The sequence below is a fragment of the Ambystoma mexicanum genome, chromosome 9 (genome assembly GCF_040938575.1).
Source record: "Ambystoma mexicanum isolate Mex_15411 chromosome 9, UKY_AmexF1_1, whole genome shotgun sequence".
Taxonomy (NCBI): domain Eukaryota; kingdom Metazoa; phylum Chordata; class Amphibia; order Caudata; family Ambystomatidae; genus Ambystoma; species Ambystoma mexicanum.
This window is the reverse complement of record NC_090931.1, coordinates 1,200,483,849-1,200,509,490: the sequence shown is the minus strand read 5'-3', so window position 1 is coordinate 1,200,509,490 and position 25,642 is coordinate 1,200,483,849. Positions and strand designations below refer to the sequence as shown.

Genomic DNA, 25,642 nt, shown 5'->3' with positions numbered 1-25,642 from the left:
CCTATGAAATGTTTTGAAGCAAAATTGTTACGCAAGCTGTTTTGTATGCCTCAGGCCATGCCAATTGAACTTGTGTATTTAGAATTTGAGCTTATCAGAGGCATAATTTATGACTTTGTATGTAAGGTTGTTATGGTATACAAGCAACTGTGAGTGCTCCATAATGGCACTATAATGTGGAGCTTCTTTAGATCATTTATGGAACTTGATAATTGTCAATCCTTGGGGACTATGGGTGCCATAGTATCCCTTTACACTAAATAGCAGACAGGGTGCCTAAATATCTCTAGGCATGGGGAGGTGTATCTAGTGAGAAATAGACTGAAACAGGCTCTAATCTCGCAGAGTCATGCTCAATATCTCATGAACCGCTACACAACAAGTTCAAGTGGCCCTTACTGTGATTATAGAACTGCTCGTCTTGCTAAAACCCACTTACATTATTGCATTTCTGAATAGTGCAATTGGGAGACAATACTTGTTACTAAAGTTTAATATCAATGAGGCTTTTGTCACCAAAGGTGCTTTTCAAGGCTTACCATGAGCTGAAAGACTTTGTCGTGTCTGTGGTTAATTTGAAATAGAAACCTTAGTCTATCTCATGACTGAGTTTGAAATATTGGTGAAATATTACTGGAAATGTGCTGCAATCTTAAAATTATTATTTTGTTAAACTGTTGAATGTATCTTTATAATGCAGGCATGTTTTAAAATGTAATCAATAACTTCTGTTGCTTTTTGAAGTATGGTTAGTCTATTTGTATTGTTTTTTAAGAGGCTTGATTGCTTCATATTCTGTGTTGTATATGTAACTATGTTTTGTATTGTGTTGTATATACAAAGCCACTCGACAAAGTATATTACGAATAAATAAATAAAATAAAGCTATAAATGTAAAAAATAGGTAGAGCTCACATGCATATTGAGTAGTTGGCAGGTCAGTGGCAAGGGTTTACTCTTTTGAACGTTGTCTAATGATGTAATGAGTACACAGTAGCAGTGCCAGCATCAATATATGTTGTGTGAGATAACTAGGCAGACATGTTCATGTTTGCCACATATTTCAGCTAACAAGATATCTCCTTGAGATTATAGGAGGAGGTTGAAAGGTACTTTAAACTATGGTGATCGCATGAAGCTTTTTTTACTACTTTAGTATTTTTATTAGTTATTTAATTCAACAGGCAAACCACTGGGTTGCCATCATTGCGAACGTGAACGAATGGAATGGTGTAGTACAAGGATGCACCCTGAACAAATGACCATTCGTATGTTATACATTAAGGCAATGGCACTGGGAACTTGAATGCTGGCAAGATAGCAGTAGGTTTTCTCCTGCCCCACCCACCAAATGGCACAGCGCTTTCTTGAGGCTTGTCGGCTGCAGCAAGGCGAAACACACGACTGGAGTTAGTCGGTGGTGTGCAGATTTACTATTGAAAGACGACAGCGGGCTAAGGCTTCCCCGTTGAGCAATATAAAGAGGGTGTTTATCTGCGTCAAGTGGAGATTGGTGGCGTAGTCTGTTTCATCACCGAGGCAGTATTGTCGGGCCAAAATTGCCAACAACAAAAAAGTGTAATGTTACATGTTTAATGATAGTCAATATCCACGGTCTTATTAGCTTAAATGCTAAAGAAAGGAAGGTAGCAAAAAACTAAAAAAAATGATTTCCTGCTCTGACAATGATCCTTGTTTCCCACAGTGAGTTTACAACGTTTAAGGGAGTAGAGGAGTCACTTTTCAGAACATTCTGGGCGGGGGGCGTGGCATCTAAATGAAAGGGACCCCTGCCAAATGAGTTGGACAAAATGGTTTGCCACAAAAGTTGGCGAAGGGGGGACAAACCCCCCCTTCTAAAAATGATCTGAGCATAAGCCGAAAATGTAATCCACCTTAGTATAGGTCTTTCAATGAAAGAGTTGTGCATTCAAATATAGCTTCGATATAGCATTGTTTCCTCAGGGAGCTCGCTTGCTGTAATCATTTGGTGGTAACACAGGGAGGATCATTTCATTTAGTTGTGTTGAGTTTTTAAGGGGGTTGTTAATGTGGTTAAGGTTATTAATAATGTACAGTGATTTTACATCGGTTATAAGTTGCTATTTACAATGGCACCAGTTCTGAAATACATGCACCAATTGTAATATGAGAATGTTATCCTATAATATTTTTTGAAAAAATAATTACATTCCAAGGTTTTTTTAAAAAGTGCTAAATGTATCTAAATAATTGCTAAAATGTTCATGTTGTGTTTTGAAATGATCAGAAACAAACATGCTGTGTTCATTTTATTCCAGTATTTGTACACAAGACAGCATCCCGCTGACCTTTCAATCATGTATTATTGCTAAAGACTGTGAAATGTCAGACTGGTCCGCATGGAGCTCCTGTTCAAAGACCTGCCAATCAGGAGATCTCTCCCCAGGATTCAGGAGCAGGCACAGGAGTGTGAAGCATATAGCCATTGCTGGTGGAAAAGACTGCTCTGAACTGGAAGACAAGGAGGCGTGTTACTTAGGAGGTGAAATGCTGCCACCATGTCCTAGGTAGGTCAGAAAAGTGAAATAAATGCATACATGTGTTTTTACTTAGTACTTCTAGTACCATGTTTTAGTTCAGTTTATATGTACATTATAGTCACGGCATTGTTGTGAATTGTGGGTGTTTTACCATCTGGATTCACATAGGAGCATCCTTCTTGTAAATGTTCATATTTCTTAGATTTCCCGAATTGACCCTTTGGGATTGATGTACACATGTCAATGGAATGGCATCATTGTAAAACACCTTTGTGTATCAGGCCCTATGGCTTCAACTGCCCCAAGGCACTTGGTGGACTGTAGGAAGAGCACAGAACTGCAGTATGATCATAAACCAATGTTTATGAAAGACACATTAGTACCCTCTTCACTTAAACATGGATCCAACCAGTACTGTCCTCTATTTCAAAACCTGTCTTATAAAAACAAAAGACATATTTATGAGGAATATGCAAATAGTTATACTGAAGGTGTGAAATTGACCTGATATTCCAAACGTTTTTAGTTTTCGAAAATGAGCCTTTGCATGAAGGCATGAAGACCTGAATTGTTTTGAAACCAGAGAATGTGAATCTAAAGGTATGCCCGCTGGGCACACAATCTTATATGCTTTTATTTCTATGTATGTATCTATAGAGACACATATGACACATTACGATCACCATGCTCTTGAAACATGCTTATTATCTCAACTTCTGTAATACAGTCCCCTCTAATTACTCGCCATTTGTGTCATTGCCCTGTTTCTCCCTTATGCCTACCCTATGCTTTCTCTAGTTATGCTGCTGATTTTGCCAGAGATAACATTCCTAATGGATGTCAGTTTCATGCAAGTACCATCCATTCTGTGAAAAAAAACATGCATAATTCTACTCCAGTAAAGTAAAGTCATGTGATCCTCTGTGTGTGACCATTGAATTCCCCTGATGAAATCCTTTAGGTGTTTACTTCTTTCCATCAGATCTTCCTTCTCCAACTATCCTCCAGACAATACACACTCCCTTCCTGTATTCTCTTATTATGTGCTGCACAGAGCACCTTCCATCCTGTACAATCTCCTCAGGATTGTTTATTGTGAACATGCATGGCTGATAGAATTGTGGCTTTCACAGCTGGACAGCAAATGCGAGGCCAAACTTCACCAAATACGTTGCTCATTGGTAATAAGACACATATATTCGGCCTGCTTTAAATAGCCATAGCCACCCCAGCATTATCCTGGCTTTTCCTGGCCCCAGCCACAAAGCTTGATGTTGATGGATACGATGTTCACAGTCTTCCTTCACAATCTGATGGCAGACAATATACCCAATCTGTTGACGTGTACTGCTCACCTGTTTTTTGCACTTAAAAGTAGTGCTATTACAATTAGCTTAATATAAAATCATTCAATACATTTATGAACTCTCTGCAGTTTTCTATTAGCAACTACTCATTTGTATTATGTAGCCTGGGCGCGAGTGCTTCCAGTCCAACCCCCTAGGCGCCCTACATTTTCATATATCCGAATGATGTGCTCATGCTTGCCTCTTTGAGGCACCACACCGTCTAATCAACATTCATTATTTACCCTGTTTAACATCACCCTTGATTTCCCCCCTCCTAAACCCGGCACCCTCAGGAACAAATATAAATCTACACACCATTACGTTATTCTAATTTCCTATTGTGACAGTCCAACAGTTACTTCATGTGCTTGCCAAGATCTTTCCGAGGCATCTGATCTAGTGTAAACTGGTCAGTATTACTGTACACATAGTTTTCAAATATCTGCCTCTCAGGAGTGATTCCGTTATTTCCTTCATCTACAAGGTCAGGAAAAGAGACTTGAATTTGTCAGCATGCGCTCTGTTGACACAATTACAGCTAGACCCAATGTTCTTCTCTAGCCAAGCATCATTCATTCTGAACACCAAACAGTCTCTATAACCTCCTCATGTGAGTTGCCATCCTCCCTGGCACTAGTACATCATATTGCCATGTGTCTTTCAGGGGAGCATGATCACCTTCCTCGGGGGATCATCAACAAACCTTGGGTATCTCATGCTATGTATGTAGGCCATACCTAACATAATTGTCTTTGCTTTGAAAGAGTTTGGATTATGTTTTATAATGGAGCTGTGATATAAATATGACTATTTAGTCAACCACAATCAAGTACTAAGATGCATTTTAGACCATATGAGATGTCTCCCATGGTCAAAAGGCATTAAAATCCCACAGTCTGGCTGGTGATTTAACCCTTCCTTCACTTGGGACCAGAATGCCTCTAGTAGAGGCCACCTTACGGCAGCCAACATGTGAACTATCTCGCATTTTCTATTGAGCATTTGTTTACACAAACCAATGGCAGATATGGAGGGGTGACACTTTTACAGTACCTACAGGATGATGTCAACCATATTGTTCTTTAACATGTTAAAGCTTGGAATAACATTATTTCTAGCTTGTCGTACTGCTATAGTAGTAGACTCTGCACCCCCACCCCCACGGATCCTCAGGCCTGAAACAGCGTCCAGGAGTCAATACAATGAAGAACCAAGCTGCAACTTTTAAGAAGACTGCCACCAGTAGCTCCTTGCAAAGCCCTGATTGGGCAACTACGATTTTTCAACAGGATGCAGAAAGCAGCCGGATTGTGGAGCTGGCCACATTTGAAGACAGCTACTTGATGCTGAGTGTGGTCTCTGCCACTCCAGTAGCCCCTGTGCCCCCAATGACCTTCTATCCTGGAACAGCCTCCAGGAGCCAATACACCAAAGAACCAGGCTGCAACTTTTAAGATGGCTGCCACCATCGACATGAAAAAGCCACTGTACCAGAAGGCCCTGCTGGGCTTCTTGCGAAGCCCTGATTGGGCAACAACAATTTTCCAACAGGATGCAGATCGCAGCCAGATGGCGGAGCCGGCCGCATTTCAAGGCCCCTACTTAAAACTGAGTGCGGTCTCTGCCAGTCTCCAGTGTGTGATGCCGACACCAACGCCACATAATTCAGTAAGACCATTGATCATGCCAGAGTCCACATACATATGCTATTATCAAGGTAAGCCTTGTGATGCACGTACCATGATCTCCCGATTGCTACCCTTTGGTGCCTCTCTGCCACCTATCGTAGTAATCCGCCGCTCAGGCACTCACAATATCCCACTCTTCATGCCGACACCCTTCCTCACACCTCTTAGCATTCTACTGAAGAGCCCAGTGTTGCTGGACCCGTTAGCCGCTATCATCTCCCAAGATCAATGTCCATGCACTCGTGCCAACATTGTAGCGTGCACCCCTATAAGATCATCCATCTGCAGCAGTCTCGCTCTAACACCACCTGGCCGCCCTCCCTGGACCATCGAAACTGCAACCTGCGGCTGAGAACCCACTGCTGACAGGTTTGCACCCTCACCTGCCCCCAACTCACCAACAATACAGACATAGAAGATCGTACGTGTTGTAGCTCTGTGCCCACACAAACCTTCACACTCAGCCTGCCTCCCACTATGGGTGCCCATGTCAGCCAAGCCACACAATTACTACAAGGGAAACCCGAGCTCCTAACATGCCCTATGCAACCAACCTGCCCCCCAAACGCTGCTCTAAAAAACGAATCACACGTCAAAAGCAAAACAAAAACAGAACTTGAGAAGGGCTCTAATGGACCTTGCCCCACTGCAGAAGCACACATCAGTGCTGAGTGCCCAACCAGCAGCCCACGTCTGGCCCCAAATGTGACCAGCCATGCCTCTGCTACTAGCCGTCAGGTGAAGCTCACACCAGCCACTTAGAAAAATGCAACTTTTTTTTGCTGTGCACTTAGCCATGGCAAAACAGTTTTTTGCCCCGCCACACTGACGGCGTGCCCCAAGACTGTCACCACTAGACTTATCAGAGTGTCCATCCTATATTTAAAACCATATTGTTGTGAATGGCGTTGCTTGCCTTCCACCAAACAATTCTGTCATTAATATGTCTGCCTGCCATGCAACCAACTTTTCTGTCGGTAATGCCATTGCCTGCCCTGCATCTAACAATGCTGTTAAAAATGTGATTGCTTGACATGTACCAATTATGCTGATGTTACTGCTGAATATAATGTGAGTGCCAGCAATACATCTAACCACATAATGCCAATGACATGGTTTGCCCTGTTCTTAACACCACTGCTGCCTATGACATTGCTTGCCCAACACCCAATAATATGGAGGGATATGTCTCTGACCACATCTACAGTGAGGATCAATACAGATTTAATGGCAATTGCCCTGTCACCTTTATTGCTAGCCTAGTGATTGATTCTCCTTTTCCTGATAGCAATAGGACTTGCCCTGCTCCCAACATTACAAACCCTAGTGTCAGAGTCTCCACCTTTTTTACACCTAGCCTGGACATAAAATACAACTGTCCAGAAATCCAACTCACTGACGCTAATATTCACAAGTGAACCATACCTGCCGAGACCACGCTGAATTTCGCCTTGGTCAATGCCTGCTCCCTTCCAGCCCATGCACTGAACATCCATGACCTCCTCATAACAGACAACATTGATGCACGTGCGATCACTGAAACATGGCTCCATGGAGACTCTGGTCCCACCCTCTCTCCCTCTATCAATCCCTGCAGGATCAACATTATTAGAAATTCCAGAGGAGGAGGAGTAGCCATTATAGTTAAAAATCACCTATGCATAAGGACATTCAACACCTCCATTAAGAACAGAGGCATCTGATCTGTGATGCTATCTACCTCCCCTACCACTATTTTCACTGTCCATGCTATATTCCGTCCAACAGGCCCTACCCTAACCTTTGAAGGAGACCTTCTCCACATGATAAGCAACAACATAAAACCTTTGTCAAGAGTTATCTTCCTTGGCGACCTGAACCTGGGCTTGAACGACCCTACTGACCTACAAGCCTCCTCCTTGGCCAACTCCCTGGGTGCCCTGGGGTTCAGCCACTCCATCAGCACCCCCACTCATGCCAAAAGTCACACCCTATATTGGATCGTAGACCTTTACCGCCGGTCTCCATTAGCTCCAACACTCCCTGCCCATGGTCTTACCAGCACATTAATGCCGTTGCCATCCCACTCTGCCACCACACCAAACCCTCCACCACACCATTTCCACCAACCTGGTCTCATAGCTCTCGTAACATCACCAAGGATCATATCCTACCATACCTCAATGCCCTCAAACAGGAGCACCTCTTTTGACAAGATCCTAATACCCTAGTAGACCTCTATATCAAAACCCAAACAACTGCAACTTTATACTTTCGCCTCCATAGCACCCAAAAAATCCAAACCGACAGGGCACATCAATTCCTGGTTTACCCGCAACCTCTTGGAACTCCGAGCCGAAAAACAGATTGCAGAAACATCCTGGAAAAAAACTCTCTCAGATGCTCTAAAACTAGTTTTTCATGAAGGCAGCTAAACGGTACAAACAAGCCATCATACACACCAAAGCTACCACCTTTAATGCCAGAATTGCAAATGCCAAATTTGATACTAGGGAATTATTCACCATACTAAAAGAACTAGAAACCCCTAATGCCCAACCATCCACCCTTTGAAAGACAAAACATGGTGTACCAACATTCAAAATGCTATGTCACTGAAATTTGACACCCAACACAAAACATTCTCACTAAACAATCCTCCCTGAAGCCCTCATAACAAGCCACTGCCAACACCAGCCCTCCAATGATTAATAGCCTCAGTACCCCACGGTTCTGCTTCCAACAAATCACTGAACTGAAACATCACACACCTTAAAGAGTCTCAAACCGTCAAGATGCAAAGCTGATGTCTGCAAGCCACACTTATCCAAGATTGCACTGAAACTCTTACACCTTTTATCCCAACCTTCATTAATGCCTCCTTCGAGTCAGGCACAGTCCCATCCAGCCTGAAGGATGTTTGGGTTCTTCTCTTACTAAAAACCCCCTACTCTTGACCATGTCCTCCCTAACAACTACTAGCCAATCACCACAGTCCCCTTCTTACTATTGCTCCTTGATGTTGCAGCCTATGTCCAAATTCAGCACCATCTGGAAACCAACCACATCCTAGGAGTTATCACTCCTGGACCTTAGAAAACATATTCACAAGATCAGGGATGAAAGGAAACCTGTCCTGCTAGTTCTCCTAGACTTTCCCGCAGCCTTCAGCCTAGACAACCACAACATCCTCTGCCACCATTTGACCACCTCAGCTTCTATCTCACCTGAAGCCACGACTTGGATCGCCTCCTTCTTAGAAGGTAGAGTAATGCGAGTCTTTGCTGAAATTGCAAGCATGCCACCAGCGCCAATTAACTGCATTTTCCCACAAGGACCCTCCGTCTCACCCATGCCCATTTACCAAACCACTCTTTGACCTTGTGGACCTGGAGCACAGCTTAATCAACAATACAAGCCTGGATGGCAACTCATTGCCTCTGTCTGAATGACGAGAAAGACGTTCCTGAGAGCTGAAGAATCTTATTGGGTATTCTGCAGGGCCCGTTTACTTAACCATAAGATCCCTTACCCGGCCTGTCTTACCTGGTTTAGAACAATTTTACCTAACCCCAAAAGTTCGACTCCCAAAGGTTTGACCCACCAATTTCCTGCATATATATATATGTGGGGGGGTAAAGTATATAACAAATGTATAGGGATAAGGTGGGGGACTGTGGGGGGTCTCCCCCCACATATATATTTGCGGTAAATTAAAACAAAAATTAAAAAAGGTCAAACTTTTGGAAAGTCGAACCTTTGGGTTCGGTAAAATCACTTATTTTCATTTCAAATGACCTTACTCCTGATGGCTACTGTCTACTGCCCCATCTCCTTTCTTAATCTTGCATGTAGGTAGTTGATAATCTTTGCTTGTAAACTATCTACTACCGAACGGCCAAATGTAACTTGTACTTGCAACAGCGCCTCATTGCCCCCGGGTTTTTGTGTGATTTATAAATGAAACAATAAACAATAAATAAATAGATATTTGTGTTTCAAAATTACAAACATAATGTTCTTCTTTTTGCATTGTTCAAATCTCAGCTCTCAGTTGTAAGAATTGTACTGTCAACACAAACGATTCCCACCAAAGCAACAGTATCCAATAAGGTGCCCACTGCTAATTTATATGCAAATACACACAAGCCATTATCAATACCCAGATTCCAAAACATCTATCTGGCAACAAGAACCGTCATTCCAATGGCCAAGCACCCAAAAGACCTAATTAAAGGAGGCATCCATAAAAAGAGGATCAACGGAAAGACAGTTGCACATGCCTTGTGTGTGTAGGTAATACATCTACATATTGTTTGGGGTATTCACGTGGTATGCACTTTGTGCACATGATTTCAGTGCTATTTTCTCCTGTGATTTAGTGGGTTGTGTGCAACAACTGTTGAGTGCTTACTCTAATTGCATGTCTTGATGAACTGTTACACCTTTTTTATGGGCTTGGCTTCTGTCATCACACATGATAGTATTTTTTTTAAATGTGAATAATAGGTTAACACACGTACGTTTAAGTGTTTCAAGCTATCTACTGAACTATAAACAACAATTGTGACTGCCAGCTGACTTAGACAACATGATTACCACCACCAGAGAGAGAGACAGAATGTTTCATATTTAATAGGTGATTACCACCACTAGAGAGAGTGAATGTTTCATATTTAATAGGTTTTTCCATTGAATGACAGTCACTGGTTGATGGATTAAGAAGGTGTGTGTAGTTTAATAGGAGTAGAATGTCCAAATGGGCATTAAGAAATATATTCAGGCGGCAATCAATCAGGATGTGAGAGATGATCAGGGTACAATAGATTTGAGCAGCAGATATGGTGACATGGAACCCAGAGGGACACCACAGGTTAATTTCATTCTACAGGATGCCTATAATATGCCTGGTTGACCTTTCGAAATTCAGACCTACGTTGGAAAGATTTGTCCGTATTGTGAGAATGGGACAGGTTTTTGGCACAGATGAATCCCACATAGAACTTGTAGAAGACTTCCAATTCTCACGCAGTACTTCATTGTTGTCCAATCAGGACCCTTGTATCATGGGCCACATGTCATGTTTATTTGTAGATTTCATCCATCCAATCAATGCCTTCTAAAGCAGATCTTTGGAGTTTCTACAGCCAACCAGATCTCTGGAATCTTAATAAATTAAAGCCTCTATATAAAATCCAGCTCACCACTTGTTCATTTGTGGGGGCTTTGCTAGGCTGTGAAGGGAGTACTACACAAGGCAGTCTAACAGATTTTATGGATGCTTTTTGGAGCTTTGGAGCAGGGCTTTAGAGAGGTTGTAGCTGCTTTGCGTCGGTCTTTTGTCTCTTTTTTATCATAGTGTATTTGTGTTTGATTGGTTGTTTAGTGGGTTAATCGTGTGTTGCTAGTTCACACCATATGAACCAAATAAACAACGTTGTATTTTGCTCCTCTGTATTTTCCCTTTTGCAACTGCCCTAACAATGTAAACATATTCAAAGAAGTGCCCTGCTTCTAAGCCATAAAATCAAGGTTAACATCAAAACAAGTAAACACTTTCCCATTTTCTCCCTCGTGCTTGCTGATACAATCTCATCTCTGATAATCTGTTGATCTGTAAATTAGTGTTGTTTTTGTTAGTATAGTTTTGTATAGACAATATAGTAGAGTATAATATAGTATAGCATGATATAGTACAGTATAGTATAATAGTTCGGATTTCTTCAGATGTTGTGAAATTGGTGTAGTTCTTTGCTTAGTGTTACTGGTTGGGTTTACAATACTGGGTTTTGGTGTGTGTTCATGTGGTTCTCAACTTTGCCATTTGTAATTTTCATGTTATGCCTTCTATGCCAGTTGAGGAAGAGAAGAATTGTGCATCCGGGCATCTGGAAGTGGAAGTGTTGTGTTTTTCCTTGCAGGAGTAGAGGTACTCTGCCATGGTAGAAGAGGACAGGAGACTGTGCTCTGATTGTTGTACTGGTTTGCCAGCCTGGGTCATGCAGCATTGCCAATCCACTGTATCTGTGGAGTAGCTTGAAGCTTTTGGAGACTGCTCAGAAGAAAATGTGGGGGAGTAGGCATGCCAATCCTAGAAAGTTCCAACTAAAAGCACAGAGACAGGCATAACATGGTCCCTTTTGAATGTGTCAACATGGAAGCAGAGGCTGTATCACCAATAGTGAATGACCCAAAAGAAGCAGGATAGGCAAACCCTCTTGTGGACACTGTCGTTGAGGCAGGGGAGCAGGGACCTCAAGTGTATGTCCCCATGGAGGCATGGAAAGCAGAGGAGTAGTAGAGCATGTTCTTCATGAGATGTTGTGGGGCAGCTGCATTGAGAATCATTGAGGAGGACTAGAGGGCAGCTCCTGTCCTGGTGGCAGGCATTGAGGAGGTAGGTGGCTCCACCTACAAGGGTAATAATGCAATTCCATCAGTTGGAGTATCAGTGACAGGACCAGCCTGTAGCAAATGATGGACCTACCCGAGTGGAGGAGGAACAGAAGTTGAGGAGTAGGTGGACGAGGGGTTCTTCTTGCTCCTGACATGTTGGTTGGGGCCCAAAAAGGTAGAGGAACTCAACACAGACTTGACTGTCATAGGGGGGAACCTTTGATTGTGTGCATGATGGAGGGGTAAAGCAGGAACGGAAAGGGTAAGGGTGGAGCCTAGGGATGATGACTAGGAGGTATATGTTGGTTGGTGGTAAAATAATGCATGCCCAACAGGTATACCATACCAAAAAGACCCACACTCATCCTTCCTAAAATCAGTGGCAGTGGTGCAGTCAACTGTTTATGGCCAGTTGTTCTTAGAACCACTCCAACAAGTAATTTGTGTGGTTTGCCATCCAATGTTAATGTTAACGTTAAAGGATATTTGTACTGCACACTATCACCACTTGAGTGGTTCCCTGGCACTCTGGCGGATCTGAAACAAAAAAGGGGGTAAGTTAGGCGTGTTAGTAGGACAAAGTTTGGAGAAGACCAAGGGAGCGGTGATGTACTGTTGGCAGCTTCAGTTCGGTAATATTGGTGTGGTATTCGGTTCCGAGTCCATAATGTCCTGTTGTGTGCAGGTCTGTGTGGTGTGTTTGTTCTTGCAGTGTGGTGAAGTGCATGTAGGTTGCTGCAGTTTTATGCGGTGTGGTTATGTTTGGTTATGGTGTGAGAGGTGTGTGGGGAGTGGTGAGGTTTTTAGTATTTGTTTCGGCTTGATTAGTAGCCTTGTTGTTAGGAGAAATGCACACTCTTGCTGTGTCTGCTTCGTGTTTTAGAGAGGGTTGTTTCCTTTCTGTGATTAGGTTTCAGCATGATAAGACTGTCTCAACTCTCTGTCATTATGCTAATTCAGCTACTTTTTGTGTTTCCCTCTTTGTATTTGGCTACCCCTTTTATCCCAGTTTGTCGTTGCTGCACCGTAGTCTTTTCTGATTGATTTAATTGTGAACTGCGCCCGTACCCTACGCCCTTTCTGAGTGGGTAAGGTTGTTGGTAGTGTTGGGCATATTGGCTATTGTTCTGTCTTCATGGGGTTGTCGCTTGCATCCGGTTCCACCTTGCATCGTGTCTCTTGATCTTGTAGGAGATTCCCTTAGTCGCTCCTAGGTGTTGTCTGTGCCATCATACATTCTATCAGTCTGTTCTTTGCGTTTCCTGTTTGATTGTTTTAGTTGTTTCAATTTGGTTGTGAGGTGTTGAAGAGCCACGTTTTTAGACATTTTTAAATTTTAGGTGATCTTTGGTGTTTCTTATTTCTTTCAGGATGTTGTTCCAGGTGTTTGTGGCTAGGTGGGAGAAAGAGGAGCCCCCTAGTTTTTTCTTGACGTATGGTTTTGGTTCCAGGCGGATCCAGATGCACCAATATATTGTCAGGACCGCCTCACCTATATCATATGGGATGGAGGAACCGGCTGCCCTTATAATAGGCATTGTATGAGCTAGGGGGAGCATACCACATAATGGTTGTTGCCATCATGAGGAGACACATATAGCTCCAACACCATTTCCTCCGGTAGGGTATTGTGCTGGGGGAAGGAATTTCCTGATAGTGGAGAAACTGGATTCATAGGGATACTCCCCATCAATCCATTGGTCAGTGCAAGTGCGGGAGAACTTTTGCAACTGCTCTAAGACAGATCCTGAGAACTTTGGTGGATGGCTGTACCCTGTGAAGGAGCTGGAGAACATTAGAGAGAAGCTTTATCCAATGATAGAGTGCTTGTAAATGATGGTGAGGGGCTTTGCCCTGTGAACCTGTGAAAAACCCCAACAGATTTAGTCAATTGCAGCACCCTGTGAGAGAACATGAGAACCTTAAGAGGTGGCTGCACCCGATGGGAGAACCCAAGACTGTTACCAAGTGTCTGTACCAAGTGAGAGAACCTGAGAATATAAATGGGTGATTGAGACCTATTAGAGAACCTGAGAAGATAAAAGGGTGCCTTGTACCATGTGAGAAACTCTGAGACTGTGTGTGCGGTTTGTGGGAGATCATGAAACCTTTTGGCAAGTATGTGATCATGAGATAAGAACAGGATTTTAAAAACTACTCACAGAAGGGCAAGAACATATTTAAAAAATCATCTGGTCCCAAACCCCTCAGTTAGAGCTTTAGCTATTTGTTTCCCCACCACATGCATCACAAAACATCATCACTCCCATTTTCTTCTGCAGTTTGAGACAATATCCTAAGCCACAATAAAAACTCTTGTGAATTTCACAATGGGGGTTTGGGGTGGGGCAGCTTAGTGATGTTGTATCCACTCATACACGTGGTGCTGGCAAAACAGACCGCTTGCTGTAATGGGCCTTCTTCCCATTGAACAGTTAAAGTGCGCAGTAGAAAAGCATAAAGCATCTGTGTCTCTGATGGTCAACTATAGGTTAATTTTGATGACCCATCTGCATTAAAGAAGGCTGAGTAGCTGCGGAGGGCGCCCCACTGATTCTACTACCTTTACTGCTGTTAAGGACAACATTGAAATACAGTTTGGCTGAATATAATGTGAGATGTCGGAATGGTACCTTGCTTCATTCCTGTGTGTTGCAACTTTCTTCAAGTAGAACAACAAGGCGTGCCTGTAAAATGCAGGTAGTTACCTTCACGCCTGAGAGACATCACTAGATAAATGATGCCTATTTTCCCACACAAAGTTTTACTCAATAGTGGAACTGCATAGTCAAACACACAAAAGAGCCCAATGGCTGGGTTCTGCTGAAGTATAAACTCTCAGCAATAAATGTGGAAAGCCACTTTTTAAATATAAAATATTCTACTTTCATCTGAAAAGTCTACATCATTAAATTGAAACAATTTACTGTACAGAACTCTAAAAATAAGAAACGTGGAGACTGTGAAATTCAGAGCGGCCTTGCATCTAATCAATCATAATACCATTCCTAGTACATTCCTCAATACCACTTTAGGAAGTGATGAAAACCCTGTTGTTACATTGTCATACATAAAACAGTCTGATAGGTGCACTATTCCAAAAGTGGATGAGATTGCTAAATGTACACTAGCGCACCAAAGCAGCGTGACCTCATTGTCACGTGCTCTTGCTACTAACTACAATAATGATGCTCCAGCCAATACACGTGTCTCCACATGCATCTTCCTCCTATCCAGGAAGCGCATCCATCCATACAAATGAACACAAGGCATGTGCCCCGCTCAAAAAATGACAAGCTCCCATAATACTCTGTGAGCGCGCATACCTAGACACTCGCTCGCATAATGCCTTCATTCCGCCTTCTCGAATGTATCCATCACCATGGATGCGGACTGCTTCGTAAAGAGCAGCATAGCCGTGGACACACACGCACCAATTATGAACTGCTTCCTTTCCCCTCGGCCACAATCCAACTCTCAAAGAATCTGCCTGGGCACACCTCCTGCACGACTCCTTCCCTCTTCGAGTCACTTGCACCTGACTCTGCCAACCGGGATGCTTAGAGAAACCTAAAACTAGGCTCCCATTTCTGTCACTTCTGTTGCTTACCTTCTCAGTCCAAACCTCAGGACATCACAAAAAGGAACAACTGCCTGAGAATGCGAACCACCACCAGAACTCAAGCTGCTACCCCCAGCATTTCCTATCTCGCTCAACCTGGCACTGTGCAAACAGCCCATATATGCGCAGGCCAAGCTCTCATCAGTACAACCAGACTTAAAACAAGCACCGCATACTACGCATCTACCAGGAATCACCAGCTCCCACCTCCACCTACCCGCTCTGCCTCTTACATCGAACCCACACCCCAGACATAGTCTTGGTCACCCCGCCTACAGATTCTTAGCCACTATTGACCTGCGCCCTTATCAACGCTCGCTCCCTCCCTGCCCATGCACTTGAGATCAATGACTTAATCACCAAACATAACCTTGATGCACTAACAATCTCTGAGACCTGGCTTCGTTAAGCCACTGGCCCTGCCGCCTTACCCACGGGCTACACTATCTTCCAGAACAAGAAACTCTCCCTCAGGGGTGAAGGAGTCGCCCCAATTGCTAGAGAAAACATTCCATTTAGAAAGGTTAACACTTCCATTGATGGGAATACCAACCTTTAATTACTCAACCTCTCACCCTCCCCACATGTACTATGAAAATCCACTTAATTTACTGCCCTCCAGGCCCATCTCTAAACTTTGAGGCTGACCTACTACACATTCTCCAAGATAGCCTAAACTCCTCCTCCAAACTTATCCTGCTAGGAGACCTCAACTTGGGCCACCATGACCTTAAAACCCATCTGCTAATTAATTATCTGACACATTTGACACCCTAGGCTTCACTCAATGTATCACCAACGTCACCCAAGGCAAAGGATAGATACTTGACTGGATTGTCAACCACAACTCCCCTATCTCTAACACACCCTGTGCCTGGTCAGACCACAATATTATACATTTCTTTATCCCACTCCCAAAAAACCCCAAATCCGTATCCAATCCACTTCTTCCTGCTGTTACACGTAGCTCATTGAAAGCTCACTAGAGACCATATCCTGCCGCTGCTCACCACACCATGCCTCCAGTCACCTTTCATCGCCAACCCTAAATCTCTAGTGGACACCTACACTTCTACCCTTGCAAAAGCAGTAAACACCTTAGCACCTCTACTTCCACATAAATCTAAAATAGTCAGAGATTCCAATCCATGGTTTACCCGCAGCATCCCCAAATTACGTTCCTTGAAATGACAAACCAAACTAAGATGGCTAAATAATCCTACTGACACTGCAAAACAGGATTTCACTATAATTTCCAAACGCTACAGAACAAATCTCTCCAAATCGAAATCCTTCAATACCAGAATCAGCAATGCTAAGTCAGAAACAAAAGAGATTTTTACCATCTATAGAGAACTTGAATCCCCAGCAACACCCCCTAAAACCCTTACTAAGGCCGAGACCTGGTGCTCAAGCATCCAAACAGCACTCTTAGACAAAATTGACGCCTTGATCTTAAAAATCCTTTCACAACAAGCACAATTCAATAACAAACCCATAGACACTAGTAACAGCTGCTCACCCACCCGCCCCACTCTTGCCACCACTGAGTTCCTCTTAGAGACCTCTCAGAATTAGAAGTCACAAAATGGATTAAAAGTCTGAAACCATCTAAGTGTAAAGGCGATATATGCCCTCCATCGCTTATTAAAGATTATGCTGACACTGTAACCCCCATCATCACAGCCATCATAAATGCCTCCTTCACAAAAAACACTGCTCCAGCCAGTCTCAAGGAAGCATGGGTCCTCCCTCTCTTGAAAAAATGTCCCTAGACCCAGCCATTCCCTCAAACTTCAGGCTCATCACCACCATCTCCATCTTCCTTAAAATTCTGGACCGAGCAGCCTACTTGCAAGTCCAGCAATTTCTGGAGGATAATCAAATCCTAGGAATGCATCAGTCTGGTTTCCCCCAGGGCACCGAACTGAAGCTGCCCTTCGTGACCTAAAAAAATCCAGAGGTTTGCCACACTTGAGCCTAGTGGTTTACCAGATATATAAATATTAGATAGATTGTTGTTAAATTGTTTTTTCTCGCATGTTAGTGAGGCTCCTACAAATACTCTACATCCACTGTATATGTTTTTAATTTGTCATACTTAGACTATTTTGTTGGACAATTATGTGATATTACTGGTTGTATCAGGTATTTTTATGCACACTGACCTTCACATTTAGATTAATTATCATATATGCTTTCTGCTTCTCTATTTCAGTTCTTAGTCATACAATATGTTCTGATATACTACATGAATTTTCTGATATAGACAAAAATATTGAATATACATACCGATAAGCAAATAGGACATGTTTGACTATTTTTGGACTGTATTTGCTTCCACTGTGATACATGAATTGATGTTAAATAGGCTTGATAAATAACTGAATCATAGCCTTCCCAGAGTAGACACCCCATTTGTGTGTTGTATTAGTGCTGGTCCGAGTCTCATTTGTGGTTAGGGAACCTCCTCCTTGTCCATGCTTGTTTCTTCCAGGGAACCTGTCAACAAGCTTATTGTTCAGTTTAACCCTGCATATATTTCTGATCAGGGGAAGCTTCTAAGTCACAATAGAATAACTCCAGAGACAAACAGATCCATTTATCTCACATCGGAGAAAAACATTGAAATACCTCTAACAAAGACCTTTCTGTTCATGCTCTTTGATATCCCACCAACAACATAATAATAATAATAATATAGGCAAGGGACACAGACAATTGCACTTATAATGTCACCTTCAACATAAAATAACCCATTAATAATCAACAGAGATCAGGCTAATGGAAACTCAACAAAAGAGGCCTGTCAGCTACCCATATCAATCATGGACTAATGGTTTCACAAAGGAGACTCTGAGAGATGCTCACAAGGTGTGTTATACAGGCACAAATTACAAATAAAGTGGACCATTTAATTTAGCATTGTATGGTGCCTTTAATCACAATGTTCGACATAACACCACAGCAATATTACTTAGAGTGAAAAGAACTATATTCTGAACCTGTGTGAGTCTCCTCTTAAACTATAACATAAGAACATTAAACATATTATTAATATGTTATCAATTATATGAATATAAATACAGTAATATTTCTTTTCACATAATTGTCCCAAGTGTCTCTGAATGTATCTCAGAATCTGTATTTCATTGATGTATCATGTTGCTATGATGTGATACAGATGAGTGCTGACCTTCAATAATATCTGGAGGTGAAGAGACCTGAAGCAGATTTTACATGAGGTAGACGGGATACTGGAGGGTGAAAGAGACTGTACGGGGCTGCCGCAATGAAGTGCGTGACCATGAAGTAAAGGATTGTCTTCCCAATTCCTTAGGCAGTAAAGACATTTGATCCATTGACTGCTCCAACAAGCTCCAAATTCAAACTCTGAGGCCTTCGCAATTGTGCCTCTACCTACCGTACTTTCTCCCAGATGTTAACTCCCTTGTGGCTTCTGCCTTGAAACCCCTCCATGTACAACATTACCTGGTGCTAACTTGCATCCACTTGCTGCCCTCCTGTATTACTCTTGGCTGTTAGAGGAAAGACATTGCACCCAGTTTGCAAGGATGGCCATGTACTAAAATGCTATCACCACTGGCCCAGATGTCTATTGTGAAGTATAATGTGTGACCCAGGAACTGTTGGGAAATCTATTGCTAATATTATAGCAAGGTTAGCCTCAAGCAGATACGGTAAGCAATAGATATTCTGATAGATTTTGCCCATGTTCACATCCTTCCACAAAGATGGTCTGATGCAATAGGATATCACTAATATGTGGTGTTGGGGTAAAAGGGGTAGAGCCTGATGTGTCGGCCTTAAGCACAAACACAGCTGCAGTTTCTTCAGGGAAAATTGTCCAGACTCATGGAACTATGCAGCTTTGATGATGGTATGGAAGAAATACACCTCAGATCTTTTGATTTCTTCCCATGTCTGTGCATGTTGCTGTAGAATATGGATCCACTTAAATGTGTTACAATATCTGATCCCTACACTTTCTAAGCACATTGTTTTCCAGCAGTGTGAATGCAACCAGATTCAGTAACTGTTTATTCTCTTTTTAATTACTGACAGACACACATTGTCTTTTACTGTGGGCTCACACATAGGCTGGTGTCATGTCTCATAACGGTGCTGGTGGTATATTTGATGCCACTTAATGATAAGATGTGTTTTCTGATCTGCAACAGGAAGGTTGTTTCATTTAGAGACAGTATACATGTGGGTTCTATTGCCTCATGCATGGTAGATGTGATTTACATACCTCCCACATCTGCTCTGAAGGTAATGGCGTGAACAAAATGTGCAACCTATTCTGACAGTCTTATTGACAGATGCCTATCTTCATGGTGCATTATCAGTGCATTTATTTGAGCAAATTGTGATGAGGAATGGAATGTGAGTCGACTTATGCATTCACTTGACCACATCTAACTCTGCCCTCACCAGTGCACACATCAGATTATGCTGCAGAGTGAAAAGCCAATGAGCGGTATATCTATCCCTGCCAATCGGACACTGATATTCTGTTTGAAATCTGTTGGGCATAAACTGGCTGCTGTGTCTCTTGTGTCTCCAGATATCAGTTGCTCCCTAATTGGAAATTCCTGGCTCCTACCACTCCCCTTCCTTTGCTCCACCCAGTGGTATTTTTTCATCCACTCCCTTCAAGAAACAGACATTGACCATCAACTTATCGTTTCTGCTGTCAGATTTCCCAGTAATACTGGGATATTAAGGGCAACGGCAGAACGGTAAGTTCCCATTCCGGTGTAGTTCCATAGAACTGCATGGGAATGGGAACACTGAAGCACCTGCACTGTTATTTATGTTGCCGGTGCTTCAGTGAACAATCTGCCGGTAGGGGCCTGAACTACCAGCAGGTCAGGCCTGCTAATAGTTCACAGCCCCTACTGGCAGACTCAAAGTGACCTAGTCCATAAAAGGCACCAGTAACCATTGTTACCAGTACTTTTTTCCAGACCAGGTCACTCGTAATGACAGCCATTGACTGCTATCTCCCCTTTCTCAAGTCACAGCTACTCATGCATATCAAAATCAGGTGATCATGTCTCTACTACAAGGTGCCCTCAGGGATGTCAGGCACCTTCCACACTCCATCTCGAGTTGCAACTAATATAACTTGTCTTGTCCACTCACTTCAGGAGATAGAGAATGGCCCTCATTACAAGTCCGGCGCTGGACCATGGTGCTATTAGCACCATGGTCCATGCCGGACTCCGGCATGGTGGATGGCGGAATTACCACCCCATTCCAAGGTGAGTGGGCGGTAATTCCCCATTCACCATTTGCCCTTCCCCATTCCCATTTTTGCCCCATAGGGCATAATGGGAATGGGGAAAGGCGCTAAGTACGGTGCCGCAAATTGCGGACCGTACTTAGCACCAAGGTCACTTTGCGGCATGGGTTTTAACACCTGCAAAAAGCAGCCGTTAAAACCCGGGACCTCTTAATCAGGCGTTAAGGGTTAACGGCGCCGACGGCGCCGTTAAACCCTTAACGGCTGACTTGTAATGAGGGCCAATTACTGTTATTACCCGCCTCCCCAAATCTCAGCTGCTCCCACCAAGTAAAATAAGGTGATTGTGTGCCTTGTGCAAGATCTCCTTAGGGATTCCCATCTGCTTCTTATTCTCCTGCATGTACCCCCGTATGACATTTGTAGTGTCCACTCTCTTTAAGGGTGTTTGCTGCATCACCTGTCTCCCTGAATATCTGTGATGGCACTTTTCATTTTTGCCAGCTTCAAATCATTGAATGTCACATGCCAGCATGTGAAAATACAATTCTAAATCGTAGTCTCTGACCCCAGTCAGCCGTTCCTATCGCTACCTTTCTACTTACTCATCTAGTCTAAATATAATTCAGTTTATTAAGCCTTCCCAACCCTCCCTAAAACAGCATCCAGCTGCACCCTCCTGCCGCTCATATCCATGAATGAGAATGAAAAGAAGCTCAAGCTAAGTGCTAAGTGCACATTTTAAGTCAAATAGATGAATTTCAGATTAATTATTCAAAAAGTCAGTGTGAGGTTTGACCTTTTTAACCCATCTGAAATTCAGGTGATTCGAATTTCTTGTGGGGAATGTCATCTAGGCCTCATCAAAAGTATGCTCTTGTAGTGTGGCAAAGATTTGCACACCTTCCATGTGGATTGAGAGTCTGTATAACAACAAAAAAACAAGGATTGTTGGTTGGTCCAATTCAAAGTGTTGTCTCTTGCAACTGCAGTTTTTTTTTTAAAGAAAGGTTACAAATGATCATATTCATGGTTGTGGAACTAACGGACAATCGTGGACATTGGTATTGCTTCATCAATTATGTCATGGATTAAAAAATAATAATTGCTGCAAGCTAAACGTGGTCTTTTATTTGCAGAACATGTGGATGGGCAGGCATGCAACACATATAAAGTCATATCTGAACGTGAAGCAACAATTGAAGTGTTGCTCACTGAAATGCAATGCAATCTGATGTTGGGCCACTGCAAAGTAGGTTTTCTAGGGCAGATAGAAGTGCACAAGAAGGATGCAGCTCAAAAGCATTACTTTCTCAGAGTTAGTATAATCCCTAGCAGATCATGCGAGTACATGCTTGAGTCTCACTTTCTTAGGTCTAAATACTCACTGAATAATTCCATGGGTTTATGATTAGTAGAATAAGGAGGCTTTACATGCATCAAAGGAAATGACTTAAAGGTAGTATTTAAAGATGTGTTCACTGAGATATGAAATGTTGTTCAGAAAATGCTTACTGTATGTAAACTATAGTTTTATATCTCTTTTTATGTTACTATACGTGATACTCTGCTCATGGATTCTATCATTCTGCTATTTAAACCTCTTGAATCTTTAGAAAATGGAATGTGACACTGGCAAAAATGATGCACAATGCTATTTTGTAGTTCATCCTCCTTCCAACATTCATGTTGTTCAAGTTATAATATGATATGATGCGTCATTTATAACGTGCCTGTACACAAGTGTTTCATAAAATGTAATTTCATCTTTCATCCTCCTTCCAAAATGCAGTTGTCTCATGTTGGACACAGCGGTTGGTGTTACAACAAACACATCTGAAGTGATAATTAATGTATTTAAAATAAATACTATTAAAATATTGACAGGCCGATTCATGGAATAATTAGCGCGACGCAAGTGGGCAAAAACGTGCGAATCGCAGTGGAATAGCGAAAATCGCAGTGCAAGTGCAAAAATCGCACAAAAGCAGCGCACGTCGATTCATGGAAGTCCGTGCGCGAGAAAACCAGCGGATGTGCGATAAAAAAGTGCGCGGCGCACGTTGGCGCACAGGCCATCTAACAGCGTGCGCCAGGTCACAGCGAAAATCGCACAGGCCACAGCGAAATTCGCACATAGCGCGGCGCACGCAACAAAAGTAGGCAGAACACGGGCGTAACACTCGGAATGGGGAACAACTTGCCAAAACGTGGGCGTCACGGGGGAAGTACAGGGCACAAGTCCGCGGAACGCCCACACGCTCGCCTACAACACGTATTCATGGAATAGAATAGGGCAAAAAAGCGCACGCTCAAACCAGCGCACAGGCACAAACACGACCGCCACAAGAAAGCAGGCGGTAGCGTCCCTGCGGCTGTAAGAAATGTGCGCCAACAGGTGCGCCAACAAATAGCACCTATATACTGCCATGATGAATGTCCTATACTGTGGCCCTCCAGGACAAATGACGTGCAAAGGGGTACCCACAAACACGGACACCCGCTGACAAAAAATACGTGTGCGTGTATACCAGGGTGCGCGGGAAGTCTCACACGCGATTTGGCCGGGTACGTGGTTTTCAGGGGTGCGCGGGAAGTTCCACACGCGATTTCAGCAGGGTACGTGTATTTCAGGGGTGCGCGGGAAGTTCCACACGCGAATAGCCTGGGCGCGTGTATTTCAGGGGTGCGCGGGAAGTTTTACACGCGATTTCAGCAGGGTACGTGTATTTCAGGGGTGCGCGGGAAGTTCCACACGCGAATAGCCTGGGCGCGTGTAATTCAGGGGTGCGCGGGAAGTTCCACACGCGAATAGCCTGGGCGCGTGTATTTCAGGGGTGCGCGGGAAGTTCCACACGCGAATAGCCTGGGCGCGTGTATTTCAGGGGTGCGCGGGAAGTTCCACACGCGAATAGCCTGGCCGCGTGTATTTCAGGGGTGCGCGGGAAGTTCCACACGCATAGCCTGGGCGCGTGTATTTCAGGGGTGCGCGGGAAGTTCCACACGCGATTTCAGCAGGGTACGTGTATTTCAGGGGTGCGCGGGAAGTTCCACACGCGATTTCAGCAGGGTACGTGTATTTCAGGGGTGCACGGGAAGTTCCACACGCGAATAGCCTGGGCGCGTGTATTTCAGGGGTGCGTGGGAAGTTCCACACGCGAATAGCCTGGCCGCGTGTATTTCAGGGGTGCGCGGGAAGTTTTACACGCGATTTCAGCAGGGTACGTGTATTTCAGGGGTGCGCGGGAAGTTCCACACGCGAATAGCCTGGGCGCGTGTATTTCAGCGGTACGCGGGAAGTTTCACACGCGATTTCAGCAGGGTACGTGTATTTCAGGGGTGCGCGGGAAGTTCCACACGCGAATAGCCTGGGCGCGTGTATTTCAGGGGTGCGCGGGAAGTTCCACACGCGAATAGACTGGCCGTGTGTATTTCAGGGGTGCGCGGGAAGTTTTACACGCATAGCCTGGGCGCGTGTATTTCAGGGGTGCACGGGAAGTTTTACACGCGATTTCAGCAGGGTACGTGTATTTCAGGGGTGCGTGGGAAGTTCCACACGCAATTTCAGCAGGGTACGTGTATTTCAGGGGTGTGCGGGAAGTTCCACACGCGATTTCAGCAGGGTACGTGTATTTCAGGGGTTCTGGGGAGTACCACACGTGAATTGGCCGTGTGGGCCCTCCCAGGTGTACGCTCCACAACCTCTACGGACCCTGCAGGCAGCCCACACCACGGGGGATTACCCTGCACCCATGCTCATGTCCCGCAGCCAACCCACATGTCACCTTGCACCACTGATCAACAATGCATGTCTCCCACCACCCCCACCCCCCTGCCACCATGGGCAGCCTCCACCAGGCCCCCACTCATGTCTCCCACCACCCCCACCCCCCAGCAGTGCAGGGGCAGCCTCCACCAGGCCCCCACTCATGTCTCCCACCACCCCCACCCCCCAGCCACCAGGGGCACCCTCCACCAGGCCCCCACTCATGTCTCCCACCACCCCCACCCCCCAGCCACCAGGGGCAGCCTCCACCAGGCCCCCACTCATGTCTCCCACCACCCCCACCCCCCCGCCACCAGGGGCACCCTCCACCAGGTCCTCACAATCCCCAATCATGTGCGTAATGGACAGCCTCCACAGCCAAAAAGCCCTACCAAGTAACCCATTCACCCACATGGAAATGGAAATCACATGTTACACCCCCAATGTTCATTAAGCTAATGAACCCATGTCCGTCACACACAATGGTTGCAATTGAATGGGAAAACACACAACATGACATGCATGAAACCAATGAGATGACACCACACAGTGAAGTATGGAAACAAAATTGTATTGAAAAAAATAAAGAATGCTAAAGAAAGAAAACAAACTACAATGTGAATGAGAAAAAAAAAGCTGCATGTCCGTATAAAAACACAAAACTGCAAATCAGAATCCAAAAAATATTTGCCCAAAGTCAAAAGTTAAAAAATCTCCATGCAATAAAGAACTATGTAAAAAACTACCAAGGGTCCATGAGCCCAACTGAACAAAGGAAACCTACTAAAAAACCTACCTAAAGATCAACTATATACAAAAAGTGGAGCAGTGTCCGTCGACTCCAAATCATAATAAGAAAGAAAGGAAACCTAAAACTAAAGAACTATATACAAAGGCGGCGGGCAAGTCCAGCGGCTCACTCTGTGGTGTCCCGGGCCAGGGCATCATCAAACTCCTGTTCGATGTCCCGGAGGCGGTCCAGTTCCATGGCCCCGAGGGTCCGCAGGGACGACGCCGTGTCCTCCTCAAACCCCCTGCGGATTGCCTC

The 25,642-nt window shown here is 44.0% G+C and overlaps 1 protein-coding gene across 1 annotated transcript in view; it reads left to right on the top strand.

Annotated features, from left to right (window-relative positions):
• THSD7B (thrombospondin type 1 domain containing 7B) overlaps nt 1-25,642 on the top strand; it is a 2,969,219-nt gene that overhangs the window by 1,117,316 nt on the left and 1,826,261 nt on the right. The window contains exon 4 of the mRNA XM_069616536.1: nt 2,301-2,549. Coding sequence (XP_069472637.1) covers nt 2,301-2,549 — 249 coding nt within the window. The remainder of the gene's footprint in view (nt 1-2,300; nt 2,550-25,642) is intronic.